General features: G+C 31.8%; 2 protein-coding genes across 2 annotated transcripts in view; one reads left to right on the top strand and one right to left on the bottom strand.

Moving 5' to 3' along the window:
• The window catches only part of LOC111627739 (BTB/POZ domain-containing protein 6-like), a 34,303-nt gene extending 30,030 nt beyond the window's left edge, over positions 1-4,273 (top strand). Inside the window, exon 3 of the mRNA XM_023371361.1 lies at positions 3,062-4,273. Coding sequence (XP_023227129.1) covers positions 3,062-4,073 — 1,012 coding nt within the window. The 3' untranslated portion in view covers positions 4,074-4,273. The remainder of the gene's footprint in view (positions 1-3,061) is intronic.
• A 3,457-nt stretch (positions 4,274-7,730) lies between these two features.
• The window catches only part of LOC111627735 (patched domain-containing protein 3-like), a 25,564-nt gene continuing 16,207 nt past the window's right edge, over positions 7,731-17,087 (bottom strand). Inside the window, exons 2-4 of the mRNA XM_023371359.1 lie at positions 12,006-13,018; positions 11,616-11,933; positions 7,731-9,472 (exon numbers count right to left, since the gene is read on the bottom strand). Coding sequence (XP_023227127.1) covers positions 8,211-9,472; positions 11,616-11,933; positions 12,006-13,002 — 2,577 coding nt within the window. The 5' untranslated portion in view covers positions 13,003-13,018 and the 3' untranslated portion in view covers positions 7,731-8,210. The remainder of the gene's footprint in view (positions 9,473-11,615; positions 11,934-12,005; positions 13,019-17,087) is intronic.

Genomic DNA, 17,087 nt, shown 5'->3' with positions numbered 1-17,087 from the left:
GGGAAAAACATTCGGCAACATCAGAAGCAGAAGCGTCGCGATCTGGCAACATTGAAACAAGTTTTGAGAAGGACCACGTGTATCGACAGAAGGCGAGAAGAGAAAATTTACATACTTAAGTACTAATAGTTCACGAAAATAATAATTTTCGTGAACTATTAGTAGTTAAGTATGTAAAAATTTATTACATTTCCTGTTGTACGAGGGTTTTACCCAATTCTCGAACCGTGTTAGAGCGAATCCGTGCTATAGAAGTGCCGTGTTATACGGGGGTTACCTGTACAAAACATTTATCCATTTTTCCAGAATTCTTGAAACTGTTGATCATGAAATATGGAACCTGTAGGCAAGATCCTGATGACATAAAGTCATTCTTAATTTCATCAAACACATCAAAAATTTTTGAAACTGAATTTGCTTTGTTCTGAATGATGAACAACAGCAGAACATAAGTCAAATACAGCTAGAAGGACATTGAAGTTTGCCACTCCTGTAAAAAATCTTGTTTTTTCATCATTTCCTTGAAATGACTCAAGAGAATAAAAATCATTTATGGTGGCTGTTGCTTTTAATGTTGCCAGTTCTCTCTGAGGTGTATCACATTCCTGCTCCAAATAATGTATCATAATGGAAGTACTGTTAGTTCTGTTTGTGACATAGATGCAACTCCTTTTTCATCTTTAGTTTGTATGTGAACAGTACTCTTTCCATTATTGCACAAATCTGAAGTTGTTTTTAAATTTACAACTTTCTGAAAGTTCTTTCAGGGAAGTTTGTGAACTTTCTTTCATGGAAAGAACCTCACAAACTTCTTCATTGGAACAAACCTTAGTCTGATGCACTTTTTTACACTGTGTAATTTTTCTTCTTTTCATAGCATGTTCATATCATTTTTGTCTTGGTCTTGCTTCCTTTAATCTGCTAACAATAAACATGGGAGAACCATGTTTATTGTTGAGGCCCAATCTGGATATTCTAAATCATACAGCTTTGCTGGTTTCTTTTAAATAAAAAATAGTTTTACAATTAGTTTTGCTCACTTACACAAACACTTTTGTGTTTACAAGTAGAGAAAAACAGGGAGCAGTGAGACAGCAAAATTTATAACAAGAAAGCAACTTTACAAGACAGCATTTCTATTATTAGCCCTTGTAATTCATTCTAATATATTCTTTTGTGTCATAATAGTGTGAGAAAATGTAAATGCATATTATTTTCTTCTTAAACATTACTGTTCTATTTAACTAATTTTTTTATTCTGTAATTTGGCTTTAAAACATTAAGTCCAGGTATGAAAGAGATATCAAGGTAAGACATTTATCTTTTCATTGCACCTTTTACTTCAGTTTGTTTAAATATTAAGTAAAATCCTACATTTTATTAGTAACCTTTAAAAGTTAATTGTGTATGTCCCAATATCCATTCTGAAGGAAACAGAGGATTTTATGATTCCATGAAAAAATTTTTTCAAAGATGGTTGGTTCGTAATATTTCACTTCCCACCAATTTTTGGGCATCCATTATTTTTCTCAAGATAAAAAAAAGTTGTCATAAAATAACTGTTTAGTAGGATTAAAGTGAATTAAGAAAAGCATCTCACTGTTTCCCACTCTCCACTATACAAACTACAAGGTAATTCAACCTCAATTTACAAAAAATAACCAAAACAAGACCAATTATGTACACTATACTTACCTGAAATGAAATGTTTATTGCAAACACATTTATTATCTATCACAGAGGAATGTGTAAAGTTTTGCCTGTTAATTCTTTGTCTTTGCCATGAAACATCTTCAGTTTTTTTATCTTGATGGTGAATTACTGTTGGAATTCAGACCAAACCAACAAACAACCAATATGGTGCACACTTTTTTGCACAGTCCCTGTATATGTGGGCAGAGTCTTGTGACGTCACATGCACCCTCTCTACAGTCTGTGAGTGTGCCAACTCAAGATAAAAATACTTGAGAATTTCATTTTTCTCTTCTGCATAAACAGCATTGAGAGTGAGAATTCTGATTCCAAAAGTTCTATTTCACCTGTTTTTCCGTCTTTTCATATCTGCATAAACCAGTGTTTCTCAATAGGGTCGATATCGCCCCCATGTGGGCGTTTTTCCATGTTGAGGGGGCGATTAGTAACAATTTATATTTTGGGAGCAAAAAACAATTTTATGGGTGATATAGTAAAACATTATATTAAAAATAATTAGATATTTTATTTGTTATATCGTACAATAATTGAACAAAAAACATTATACTAGTCACTAGTCTATTCAATGCAGTACGAATTTGGCGTTAGCCTTTGCCTTCGGCATCGTAATTTTGTGGTGAAGGGGGCAATACTACATAATGGTTTTATTAATGTGGGCGACAGCCTAAAGCATTAGCCTATTGTTTTGGGAATCTGTATTGAATCTGGTAGTGCATAGGAATTTATCATGAGCAGTCTGTTTCAGATATGTTTGGCCTGTCTCCCATCATCCAACTGCTTTTGTTGTAGGTCTGGCAAACTTACAATGGATATGCAAAAAAGCCCTGAGTGCCTACAAGGTCAAAAGGCCAAAAATGAAAAGTGAAAATTTAAAAATTGTCATCAAAGACATCCAAGAATCTGCATATTCCTAAATACACAAGTGAAAAAGCATTCAGCTGATTTGTTTCATACTATGTGCTAATAAGTCATTAGACATTATATGAAACAACTAGTTTCATTAGACATATGTTGATATATGCACCCATGTCAATTTCTGCAGAAACCACATTAGCATTTCAATACTTGACCAGAAAAACTGGACAGATTCTTAAAAGAAATGTCCAGTTTTCCTTGAAATGCTGGCATATCTTATTAATAAGATATGCTAGCATATCTTATTAATAAGATATGCTAGCATTTCAAGAAATCGCTAAGCATTTTTTTTGAAATAGAAAATTTTAGCTTGTGGCATACATACACAAATTGCAATTATAATTGTTAATAATCTTAATTAAATATAATTGTTAATTATCTTTATATATATATAAAATCATCTAATGATTTTTAATACTTCTAATCTTTTCAGATACATTTATGCTGATAGTTTACCTGATATTTCAAGTGATGTTGCCATTGAAACTTACAGTACTGCTGACTATTTTATGTTGCCTCATCTTAAAACTCTTTGTTGTGATCACTTGCTCAAAATTCTCTCTCCAAGTAATGCAGTGGAGATTTTTGAATTTGCTTACGAAAGTGGAGTTCCTTCAATACTCAGTAAAAGTGCAGTAACATTATTTAAAGAAACTGATAAGGTCTTAAAAAGTAATGGGTTAAGTAAAAGTAATGTTTCACAAAATACAGTAATGAAAATAATATTAAATGCTTCTCCTGTAGATGAAAAAACATTACTGAGACAAATTATAGAATGGGCAATCAATAAAAATGATAAATTGGAAGATCTATTAAAGCCACTTATTCCACATTTTTGTTTAAGTGCCAAAGAAAGGATGGACATTTTATTGTCTTACTCCTTAACCTCCGAAAAATGCAGTAATCTTAGCAAACTTAATAGTACAAATCAGTTAGAAAGTCAATCAAAGCATGGAGAAAATCTAATTCCTCTAAATCTCCATTCAAGAAATTATAACAAACTGGAACCACTGAAGAAAGATGATACATTTACCATTGTATTCTATACCGAATTAGATTGTTTTATTGAAGCAATAGCTCTACCCATCATTTCAAAGGTGAAGACATTCTACACAGTACAGTTTGAGATTAATTTTGCAGATTTAAATTCAAAACAAAACTTTGAGGTTCCGTCAACACCCCGAATCTTTTTACAGTGTGAAACAGATGACCTCACAAAATTCCGACTTCATTATCCATTATTTGTTAAGAAAAGAAATCCAGTAAAGTTAAAAATTGTAAACCTTGAAAAACAACTTAATGGTTTAGATATAATTAGACATCAGAAAGTCAATGGTCAATTTGAATGGAATGAGGAATCAATTGCTTATATTCCTAATTATCACAGTGAAGATGATTCGAACCATTTCCAAATTAGTGGTCTGCTTTTGCGTCTGATTGAGTGATAATGTATGATTTTTATAAAATTCTTATTTGCATAAAGACAACATAACCCAGATTATCTTCATTTGAAGCTTCAGAAGACTTACATAAAAAAATATATAATTTTTTTCAAGTGTACTCTTTTTATCCTTTTCACAATCTAACTTTAGTTGTATCTTCAAGCCAATTTGCTGTTACTTCTGAGTTGGATTGTGAAAAGGATAAAAAGAATAGACTCTAAAAAGTTATATTTTTTTACGTGTCTTCTAAAGCTTCAAAGGATAATTTTACTTTGCATAAAGATGACATAATCCAGGATTATCTTCAATTATCTTCATTTGAAGCTTTAGAAGACTTACATAAAAAAAAATATAATTTTTTTCGAGTCTACTCTTTTTATCCTTTTCACAGTCCAACTTAGTGTAATTTTNAATACTGAAAAAATTATATAAGTCTTCTAAAGCTTGAAAAGATTTTTATAGTAATATGTTTAAATTCTTTCAAATAACAAACAGTATAGCTAACAATATTTTTCTTATACTAATATAAACTTTTTCTAATGTAATTTTGAAAATAAGTAAATACCCAAGGATCAGCATATTGTAAGTTTTATAAAAACAGTGCAGAAGAAAGCAATCACTGTTCCCTTATTATATTCTGTTTAACTCTGTGTTCTCTGTGAAATAAATCTCCCATCCCTTGTATTTATACTGTTTGTTCTCAAAGATTAGTGTGTAAGCCTCATTATGATAAATGAATAAATATCGCTATTATTTTGATTGTTTATACTAGTATTTATTCAAAATTTATAATGACTGTTACATGAGAGTGTTTTATTATATGCGAATATAATAAAATTAATTTTTAAAGAGATTATCTCTACAAACATACTATCATTTCATTATTATTTAGTAGAATGAATCGTACAGTTATTGGTCACTTAATGAAATTTTTATTTAAAAAATTCTGACAATAAAGATTAAATCAGGAAATTCGGTATTATACTTGTGAATTCGTTTTTACAGCTTTCTACTGCCAGCGTATAGAAATTTCAAACGCCAATCATTTAATTCAAAATGTGCCTTGTTTTACGAAAATGCTAAATTGTATAGTTATTGGTCTCGGGCAACAACAGAAAAACCTGTGAGAGAGTTTGCTACCTACTAATAGAAACCTCTATTAATACTGCCATGCAATCTTTCCAGAATATCTTTTATACAACGCTTATTAAAGAGTTAAATTCTTTTGCATCAATGACACGTATAGGGACGGAAATCGACAGTATAACTATCGATAGTCCTGTTATCGATACTTTAGTTTTTGGTTGATAACTGATATCTATCGATAGATATCTTAGTTAATTTATAGTTCGATATACAGTAGATATTCCTGTAACACGGGTTCCTATAGTTCGGATTCCTATAAGACAGCGAAAAAATTGCGACGGTATCCGTACAAACATGGTAAAAAAACTCCTATAATTCGGTAAAACGTCATCGGGCAGCCGAACTACTTTTTGCCGTCCAGTGCCACGCTACGGAGAGTTTAGGCGAGTGTTGAGTTTACTATCGTCTGTACAGTATGTAAATTAGGTACCGTAAGTCTAATACAGTACTGTAATTTTATACATTTCTTGTGAAAAAAAACATTACTTATTCAACGGCCATAAAAATTATTTATATTAATGATGTCTCCAAAGTTCAACGAAGTTTTCGCAGAAAAATAACTTATCAGAAATCGCCCGCCGTTTGGTGCGCTGCTCCGCGACGAAAACAAACTTAAGCAATGGCGACGTCGAACGGTGCACACTCGGTAAGTAATCCTACAATTTTTTGTTTATAGCGTAGTTTATACGGATTATTCCCAAAAAATATATACGTATTTTGAAAATATTGAGTCGAGTTAGTCTAGAATCGATTAATTTTATGTAAGAAACCTTTCAAACAGCCGTAGTCAGTAAACTTCACACGTGTCGGTCTGTGATTGGCAAGGACTCGTACAAAATGGATTCGTAAAGAACGGAACGTATCTACCGTGTTATAGGGGTCGACTGTATCAGTTAAAAAATTAAATTTAATAAACGACTTCTGTTCCTAACGCTTAATTTTTCTCATCGAAAATCTTAATGACGATAAATAAAGGCAAATAAAGCAATAACTAATGCATAAATAATGATTTACAATAAAAAAAAAACAGAGCAGGGCTGTCTCTAGAGTATTTGGCATCGGGCGGAAAATTTAAATATGGAGCATTTTGGATAAGTTTGGTTTATTTGGTTATGGCAACGCAATATTTGGACGATCTGCTCGGGGAGATTCCTCCTGGGAGGACTTTTGTGGCTAAATTGGCCTCTATTTAGGTGTTATAAACGTGAAGAAAATCGGAAAACTCCACGTGACCGGTCCATTGGTGAGGCACAAACGCACGACCAACTGATCTGGATAAAACCACTGAACACTCTTTTAGTGGTTTTATCCACCGTGGGCATGCCTTTTGGATAAGCCTTTCATTAGTATTACAAATTTAAAAAATCATAAAAACATTTTATCGAGAGTCACACGCGATAAAATGTTTTTATGATTTTTAAATTTGATTCGCGCCAAGTGAAAAAGTCACTGATTAAATATATATATACAAAAACGAGCAATTACTTATCGTGAAATCGTCACAATGCACAAGTTTAGTAGTAGTGATGTGCCGGATATCCGTATCCGTATCCGCGGATATCCGAGGGGAAAAAAGATCCGTATTTTTATCCGTATCCGTTACTTTTTAGCGGATCTTTTATCTTAATGAATTTCATTACTTATAGGAAATTTTAAAGATAGGTAGCAATAAAATACTAATAACTTCAATTCAAATCACTTTTTATTTCTTAAAATCACATATTTGGCACATTAATATTGCAAAAATTTTATCATGCAAAATTCATTTACTATCGTAAAATATTTCCACATTACACTACTAAACATTTTTGTCGACATTGTTTTTATTTTAATTTAATTCAACACTCTCCAAAGATACAAACGTAATCTACGCTATCCCGTGTCACACTAAACTATAAAGTATAAACAAAAACACGCGCAGTGCCGGTCAAAACACGTCGCGTTACTAACGCAAAGCGTCAACTATCGGTCTAAGGTCACAAGCACCGGCGCCGACTGAGTATGAAAGTTGAGATCCGTATTCGCGGATCTAGACACTAATGATCCGTATCTATATCCGTATCCGCGGATATACATTTTTAAAGATCCGGCACATCACTATTTAGTAGCAGCTTGCCCCTGTACAACAAACTTTTCCTGTTAACAACGAAGTTATGCTGGCCATGTATCTAACTCCGTTCAGGAGAAAATTTTTGAATTGAAATAACTTGACTTCCGGTCTAAAACGGAAGTTCGTATATAGTCATTCGGGTCCTCCTGCCTTAACTTTTCATATCTGACTCACATCCTATATTAAAAAATATATTAATAGAAATATTCTTCCTTTTATTATTATTTAAGAAAAAAGTATTAAAAGTATCGTTGGCATTCTGTTAGAAATTGTCAATAGAATCGTACATAAAATAGCAATCGTTTATTCTCAAAGATAGCAAATCCAAGTAATATCAATTTTATCCACATTATTTTATTGCGAAAAATCATTTTGTAATATCAGAATAAATTTCTGAGATTCTTAATTACATATTAGGGTTAAATTATAATACAAGGTTAAATTTTTTACATACAAATAATACTATTAAATATGTTTACCAGCCAAAACTGATTATTACATTGATCATTTCTTACTTTACAAATAAAAACAATGAATATATTTAAAAAAAGTCATTTAGAGATTCAGATGTTAAAATCAATTGATATTTACTGTTTGATAAGACAAAAATTTAATAGTTAAGTAATAAAAATGGCCAATGACATGAAATTGAGTAAACAAACTTGAACAATAATTTGAAGATTCATTAACGTCACTTCGCTTTTAATGAATTTTTCAATACAGCACAGAAAAATCATCTAATTTTCTGCTAATTTGTTTGATCGTATGTACATGTTTAGCCTTGTATGAATATTCATTTCTCTCCGATCGTATTAAAATGATGTTTTACAATTAACATTTTGAAATCAGTTATTTCTATTTTCAAATATCGAGATTCAGGAAATTTATGCTTTTGTTAATTGTAACATTGAGTTAAATTCGCTATCAAATTCCGGATTAACTATTACTGAAAGCGATTTGTCGAATTTTCCTAACAAACTCAAAATGACAGGAATTACACATAACGAGTGAAAAGCAGTCTCTAAAGCAATAATTACGATTATTTTAAAAAATGCTCCAGGACAGTAATATGGCTCGAATGGCAAGATACAAACGCCTAAAATCGTGGTAAAGGATCCCTGAAAGACTGGCAGGCCTACGTCGTAAAGACATTTCTTAAGTCGTTTATTCGGACTTGTGTCTTTTGCCATGAAAAATGAAAAAGAAATATGAGTCGGGTAATTTATGGAGAAACCAATGCATATAATGAGACAACCGAGCAAGACAATATCAATTTTAATACCTAGAAAACTAGCAAATCCAACAGTTTCGCAAATGATGCAAAGCACAATTAGAGCTGTGCATAAAGCGCAACAAATATTTGGCACAAAACCGAAGAAAATTACACAAATTATAGCAGAAGTAATAACAGCCGATTGTAACGTTATCCCCTTTATTATTATTGACTGTTCAAGAAGAGGAAACATGAAATTATCAAATCTTACTGGAAGCTGTGATTCTTCAGCAAGCTTATATAAATCTATCATTAATTCTGTTTCGTCAGTTTGTCCTTTTATATCGGCAACGGGTAATATAAAACGAGTAGCGATGATTTCTGTATAATTATCGTTGAAAACCACATCGCCGTGAACTTCTGTCGTTTGAGGTAGTTTAAAGAATACGAAGCGCAATACTTCTATAAAGTCTTCCATTTTACTCATATTGTAACTTTTTATGAGCCAACTCATTACTTGTGTTTTTTGCATTATTTTAAAATATTTATACCAAGATACAATATAATCCGTGCTTGCAACATGAGGATGAGCTGAAACTTTCTCAATAAATTGTTCTATATCGTGATATACATTGTCATCGGCATAATTTATTGGTTTATCAATTATTATAGAAAGCGGATAAGAATAATTTGGAAAATATGTGTAACTTATATTGTTATATATTGCTGGCATAGAATTTGTGCTGAATATATCCGAAAAATCGTTTCCAGTTTTCATATATCGTAAGCAGTAAACTCCGAGACTTATATTCACGACAAATAACATCAATATCAGAAATTTACTCGATTTTAAAGATAGAAAAAAACTGATTACTTCGAACTTTTCCATTAAGAAATTCTTATCTGGAGTTTCAGATTGATATTCAATTGAACCTGAAAAATATAAAGAAATATTGCTTTTTAAGTAATATATTATCAAATATATAAATACTTATACAATAATATTATATAAATATTATTAAATTATGAAAAATGTGAGGTTCCAGATGAGGTCCGAAATCGTGTTAATTGCGAAATTTTCAATGTTTAAAATATATCGAAAGGTTACGTGCGAGAGAGAGAAAGAAGTTCTCAAAACAACGTGACACAAATATAAACAGCGGGTCCCGGAATGATTTACACATGTTAAACTATCTGTCAATGTCAAACCGAGTCATCTCTGCCTCCAACCCCACCACTCACATGCGAACTAGATCCTTCCTGACACGGGATTAACTGATTTCCCCCTCTAGTCGGCAACCTCACAAAAATATTTGTATATTAATATATTTTTTAACGTTTTGCATATTGAGACGGTTGATCAAAATAAAGGCCGACTCCACCATAAGATTGTTATATTCCTAAAGTATAAAAAAGGATAAAATGTAAAGACAATTTATTTTAACGTTTCCTCTGTTTCTTGTGAAAGTTTAAAAGTATAAGTTACTTATTATCGTGGTTTTTATTAATTGTTATACAGTATCGACGGAAAGTTGTACAAGATTTTGATAGAGTTTGTAAATTTATGCAATTTAAGAACCGATTCAAAAATATATTCTGGTGACGTCATATGCAATAAAATAGCATTTTTAAGAGGATATATTTGATATTTTAATATATATTTCTACAGTATTTATTTTTCACCTAGAAAGATATAAATCGTATAAAATGTTATATTATAGGTTTAGACATTGAATATTTTCTAAACCTATTAAATATTGCTAAACCTATAAACCTATTTCTAATTCAAATGTTGTAATTATTTGAAATTGTTTCTTCGTACATCATGAGGAAATAACAATTTCAAGGCGGTGATGACCTTTATTTGGAGGCTACTTCTTCACCTCAACATGCCAAACGTTACAAAGTTCCCTCTTGTATGTCACCGCCAGACGTAAAAATTTGAATTATGAGGATTCTGTTAAGACTTCAGCACAGGAAATAAATGAAAATACATGATGAAATTAAATACAGTACTACTGCACTTATCATTCATAATATGTATACACTTTTTTAAATGTGACAACAAAATAGTTGTAAAAATGTGCACGAGTTTCTTGCAATCTTGCAATACAGAATTAAACAGAATACAGTAGAACCTCGATTATCCGCCCTAATTGGGGACTGGGGTTGGTCGGATAATTGAAAAGTCGGATAACCGAAAAGTATGAAAAAATCCATTACAGTAGAGCCTCGATTATCCGACCCAATTGGGGACTGGGGTTGGTCGGATAATTGAAAAGTCGGATAACCGAAAAGTATGAAAAAATCCATTATTAGTGTAGTATATTATTATATCCCATGTAATTAGTATATTAGTATGTTAGTATATCGCTATTAACCTATTTTGCGTTGAATTTTCATCGATGTTAAGCCTAACAAAAATTTTTTAAAGTAATAATCGTCGCTATTGTATCGTTAAAAATTAGAAAATTAAGCTTCGTTTAAATACTGGCTCCCTTTCATGGTCGAATGAGTGTTGCCAGCTAAAACACATAAAAATAATATTAAAGTAGCCAAGACATAGCCAAATATTGTAGCGCCACATCACTAGCGGACATTTGAAATTTGCTGACTAGGACGGTCGGTTAACCGAGAGGTCGGTTGATCGGGGGGGCGGATAATCGAGGTTTTACTGTACAATTTTAGAGGTATTATTTTTGAAAATCAGTTTTTCCTGGTTGGTTTTAGTTATGTACTCCTAGAATGTATTTAGATGTCTAATTAGCCTATGTCTAATCATATTGCATAGATATACATTTTGAACACCTGCCAACTATGATCATTTTCATAAAATATGGGTTGGACTACACGAATCATGTATTCTTGCTGTTAACTTGAAAAATGAAGATGAAATTAAAGTCTGTAACTATGTACTTATTCCGTGTATATTAAATATCTAATATTAAGTATTCTATATTTGTTAAACAATATGGTAAATTTTTCATTAATAACTTATATGCAATATAACGTAAATAAATAATGTAAAATATTTAATTAAATGGTTAAAGTAGATAATTTACAATATAAGATTTACCTTTCATTTTTTGAAATGTGAATGAATGAAGTTCTTTCTTCTCTCTATATCCACTTAAAGCTAAACAACTTCCAAAAAATGTGATCTGATATAAATAAGTAAGCAGAAACCAAGTGCAACCATATATGCAAAACGAACGAAATGCAGGAAAAGGCGAACTTATTCCGATACTAAAGCAAATGAAATTGGTAAGAGATGTAATTGTGATAGATACACCAGCTTCGGAATACGTTTCGCCCAAACGTCTACAAACACTCTTTCTATAATCAGTTATCCTCCATGCAGCTATTAGTACGAAGGAGTCATCAATTTCCGTACCTACAAAAGTATTACATTGAATAATTTCGCTCAAAAAGTAAGCAAAAAGTATTTTGCATTATATAATCTTACCTAAAATTACGTAACAGAGTGCAATATTGAAGTCTACGTAAGTAACACCAGCAAAACCCATTATTCCGAATCCACTGACGATGGCCAATGCTGCCGATATGCACGTAGAAGGCCCTAACCAGGGTTTACTTTTCACCCAATCGTTTGTCATGCAAGTCACAAGTGAGAAAACAACAACAATTATAAAAACAATCGGTAAACGAAGCAACAACCTGTCAGTAAATTTCTGTATTTCTTTATCGACCACATAATCGTTAATGAAGCTTATCGAAATATGATTAAATTTTTTAGATTGTAGCAGCTCATTAAAAGCAATCTTCCAGTTTTTAATTGCTTTTTCTTTGAGTTTATCGCTGATGTCTAACAAATAAAGTAGTCTTACTGCCTTGAAGTTTATCAAATAACCGTTTTTGTCGGTTATCATTCCTCCAACACTTGATACATATTCTTCGTAGGAATATACAATTTCATTCACAATAGCAGGATATTTTACTCTATATTTTCTTGTAATAAAATCATCATAATTTAAAAGTATTTTCATGACATTACTTTCAAAGCATTTGGAGAACTTTTTGCCGCACAGGACGTTATAGTTTGCATTAGTTTCATTCAACTTTACAGTAATATTTTTAATCATGCTATCTAGAACAATAATTTCATTAATAATATTTTCTCGAAGTAAATTCCCTTCATCTTTTGCTACAATTTGTGCGACTGAGACAGTAGTTGGGTCTAAAATTCGTTGCACATCAGCGTAATATGAAGTGTTTACTGGAAAATGTGATTTAGTAAATTCTCTGTTTTGTGCAGCTTTGCCATTTATTGCAGTATAAATGTAATGCAAGTCTCTGTTCACATTTATGTACATTATTCCAAATGATAAAATTGCAGTTAGTGTAATGGGACAAAATATAAATATAAATGGATGTTTACCGATGAAATAGCCTAAATTATAGAATTTCCGAGATAGTCCTTCTTGAATACAATATAACTGCATTTTATTCTTTTAATATCTGAAATTAAATAAAATGTATTTAAATGGTTTTTGATATTCCATTTATTTTAATATTAATATTTATAGAAATTATTACTAGCGTCAAAATCCTCCCAAAGTAGGTACAGTACCTACTATAGAAAATTTCAAAAACTATTCGATATGCAAAAGTAAAAGTAAAAGGAAATAATTCAGCTGTAAGATTATTACAATATTCACATAATAGCAAACAATTAGAATCATTTTCGTATTTTAAAAATATCTATGGTGTATAAATTCTGCTTGTTGCATTGGGAGGATTTTGATGCTTAAATTTATTAGTTATAACATCAACGTTAAACAATGTAATTTCGTGCACATTAATGGGATATTAGCGTATAAAAGTGCAAGTGAGCTGCTGCTTGATATGCGTCATTAATAATATTCTTAATATATTCATAATAATAATATCATGAAGAAGCTTTTCAGTGAGAAGAAACTCCGTATTGTGGACTTTCTGAAGAAATTTTTTCTGTTGAGAAAACAGCATTAGAAGTTGGTGTTGGACGTTGGAGTATATGCAGAATAAAAAATAGTGAGCTATCATATCACGAAAATTGAACAGCTGACAGGCAGTGCCGTAACTAGGGCGGTGCCAGTGGTGCTCAGGCACAGGGCGCAGATCCTGGGGGCGCAGAAATGACCTGGACTAAGTTTTGAGTCATAGTTCTGGGGCGTAGTTACAGAAGCTCGCACCGGGCGCATAAAAGGCTAGTAGTTGGCGCTGCTGCAGGAAGAAAACGTTGAGTGCCAAAACAGAAACGTTTGACAACGAGTGGACATCGCGATAATCTGGTCAGATGAATCCAAAATTAATAGAATTGGTTCAGATGGGCGAAAATGGGCATGGACTACATTGAAGTCTATAACTGAGCTAGAAGTACAAATAACTTTGAAATTTGGTGTTGGTGGTAGTATTATAGTTTGGGGTTTTATTACCTATTTTTGGTCTGGAATGCTATGTTCTATACCTAATAGAATGAATAGAGTTATTTACACTGAGATACTTCACAATTATTTGTTACAATCTGTTAGTTATTATCACATTGATAGGAGCTCTTTCATTTACCAGCAAGATTATGATCCAAAATATACATCCAGGAGGGCAATGTCATGGCTTCGGGATCAAAATATTAGCCTGCTTGAGTGGCCGCTGATTTCAACTCGATTGAACACATCTAGTCCTTTTTTAAACGTCGCTTGTCCGTTATGCAGCTCAGCCTGAAAACATTCACCAATTATGAGAACGTGTACAGAATGAGTGGAACAAAATAACATTGCAGAAATATTATTAATTCTATTGCCTGATCGCATTAGGAACATTTTAAAAGCCAAAGGAGGCTATACTGATTATTGAGGTGTACCAGTAGCCTACTTTTCCATTTTCCACAAATATGATATAAATTTTTGTCTGCATCTAAATTCTTCCAATACATATGTTCTTTGTATGTTAATATTATTAATAAAATAATTGCATTTCTCAGATAATTATATACGTAAACATAGGGCCTATAAGTATGCAAATAAATATAAAGTTTTCGTACTAAATGTACTTTACAATATTTTCCAGTTCTTTAAAATAGTCTCCAGCGTTCTTTGGGAGGATTTTGACGCTTACTGTAATTTACCCATAGGTGATTCAAAAGATATAGTACCTACTAAGTTTAATGATTTAGTAAGACTACATAACAAGGTATTTAAATATTACTCGAGTACCGTTGAAATCAGCATTTGAAATCTGAATTTTAGAAATACGTGAGCCGTTCACAGCCCGGCACACATATCTGTATAATCTAAGTGACTCATACAACATGGAATTCATATAAAACGGAAAAATCAACAGTGTTATAGGGGGGTCGACTGTAGTTGAAAACAAAAAATCGCATCTGAAATAGTACAGTAGAAGCCGTTCTTCAGGTTAAGCCTTAATCCTCTCCCTCTCTCCCCGCGGGGAGGAATTTGGAAAAATCTCTTCTTAGTGTGCGTTTTCATGACGTACCCTAACTGTGTATTAAATTTCACCTCTTTAGGTTCAGCAGTTTGCTCTGGACGATGATGAATCAATCACTGTCAGTCAGTCAGGACAAGTAATTTTATATATTTAGATTATACTGATAATTGATGCAGTAAAAATTATATGTAAAATTAAAGTATGGTTGAGAATGCTCAGCTTTTTTACATATCTTGGGAGTAATGCAGTAGTGGAAATATGCAAACGGATATAAGTAGAAGAATTTCCTTGGATTAGTCAAGTTCAATAAATTAAATAATAGGGTAAACTACACAGTTATTGGCAACTTAAGAAAGTTTTAATTTTAAAAATTCTATGATATAACAGAAAGATTAAATCGGGAAATACGATATTATACTTACAGATTAATTTTTTTTTATAGCTTTTCTATTCTCAATATATAGCATTATAAACGCCAATCGTTTAATCTAAAATGTGCCTTGTTTTACGAAAATGCAAAATTGTATAATTATTGGCCACTGATCTAGGAAAACGATCTAGAAAGTACGATCAAAATGAATCAAGCGTACCATAAAGTACTGTTTATTTATAAACAAAGTCATTACAATTCGATTATATTTGTTGTTTAATACAAAGTTTTTTTAGTTTAAATTTCATTCCTAAAGTCTGTGGGGGTCGAACACCACATCATTCTCGTAATTACGCCACAGGTAAAAACAGAAACTTGTATTAATATCGTCATGTAATATTTTCAGAATAGCTTTTATAGAACTCTTAATAAAGAAGTTTAAATTATGGTAGCAGATAAAAATACCGTTTACACTATACGAAAAAATAGCCATTATTCATGTAAGATAAAAATGAAGCTCTATACACCATTTGTGAGAAATACTGTTTTTTAGGAGCAGAAAATTGGAAAACAGACAGGAAACATTTAAACGAGTTGTCTTCCTTAAAGAAAAATATTTAGGAAATATTTTTATCGAAAAACTGCATCATAAAGGTTGGTGAATTGAGATAAAAAAATGAAAATGATAATGGTTAATTTCTCGTTTTAACTAAATAATTCTACGTTTATAGGCTAGATACAGTACATTATTTCGTTCAGCAATTAAAATATCCGAAGGTTAAAAACGTACAATTTATTCAATTCTTTCTTTTACATATGGATTTCGGATTGACGTGTACTCTCAATTCCTATTCAGTGCTATATAATTTGTACTGTACGTATTCATAAAGAAACAACTATAGGTGGAGATTCAATTTCAAGTACAAGTGCATATCCAATGTTTATGATTTTTCCAGGAAAAGGAAAAAAGCAATTACTTATTGTGGCATTATCACAATGCCGGGCTGCAATTTTTAATCATATTTTTAATTAATTTATTAATAATTTAAAATATATTCTCTCAACCTCAAATTAGTAGTGGCTGGCCCCTGTACAGCATACTTTTCCTGTTAGCAATAAAGTCATGCCGGTCATGTATCCAATTCCTTCCAGAGGAATTTTTTGAATTGAAATAACGTGATTTCCGGCTTTCATCTATCTATCTCCGTTCTTGAGATTAACTAAGGACAGACAAACAGACGGATGAAAGTGGAAATTTATAGGTATACAATTTTTTTCAAATTTCAGCCAATAACGCATGACTTCAATTAGGTACGGCCATGTAATTAAAGCAATTTCGAGGTAATTGAGTAGCATTCTCCGGAAAATGACAAAGAGGTACATGCCTTCGTCCTCCCCTAATCTGTTTTGAGCAGCACCCATATTAATATTCTGGATATGCTACTAACTACAGTAGTTGATTCTTCTATTTCAAATGTTTGTTCTTTTCATACAGCTAGTACAAGTGAAAGAACAACACTGCAAATCAAAGTCACTAGAATCCGATTCGATAAAGCATTTCCTTATACAGTGGTACCTCAGGTTACGAACGCCCCAGCATACGAAATTTTCAGGATACGACATGAAATTCGAACATATTTTTGCTCCACGATACGAACAAAAACTCACCATACGACGTTACATTAGTTCGCATTTTTCATTTGTTTTTCTTACTACAGTTATTTTTTT

The sequence above is a fragment of the Centruroides sculpturatus genome, unplaced genomic scaffold (assembly GCF_000671375.1).
Source record: "Centruroides sculpturatus isolate CEXI.00-Female unplaced genomic scaffold, Cexi_2.0 scaffold121, whole genome shotgun sequence".
In the NCBI taxonomy this organism is placed as follows: Eukaryota; Metazoa; Arthropoda; class Arachnida; order Scorpiones; family Buthidae; genus Centruroides; species Centruroides sculpturatus.
Note: the sequence above shows the minus strand (reverse complement) of the source record. Positions and strands in the feature narration are given on the sequence as shown.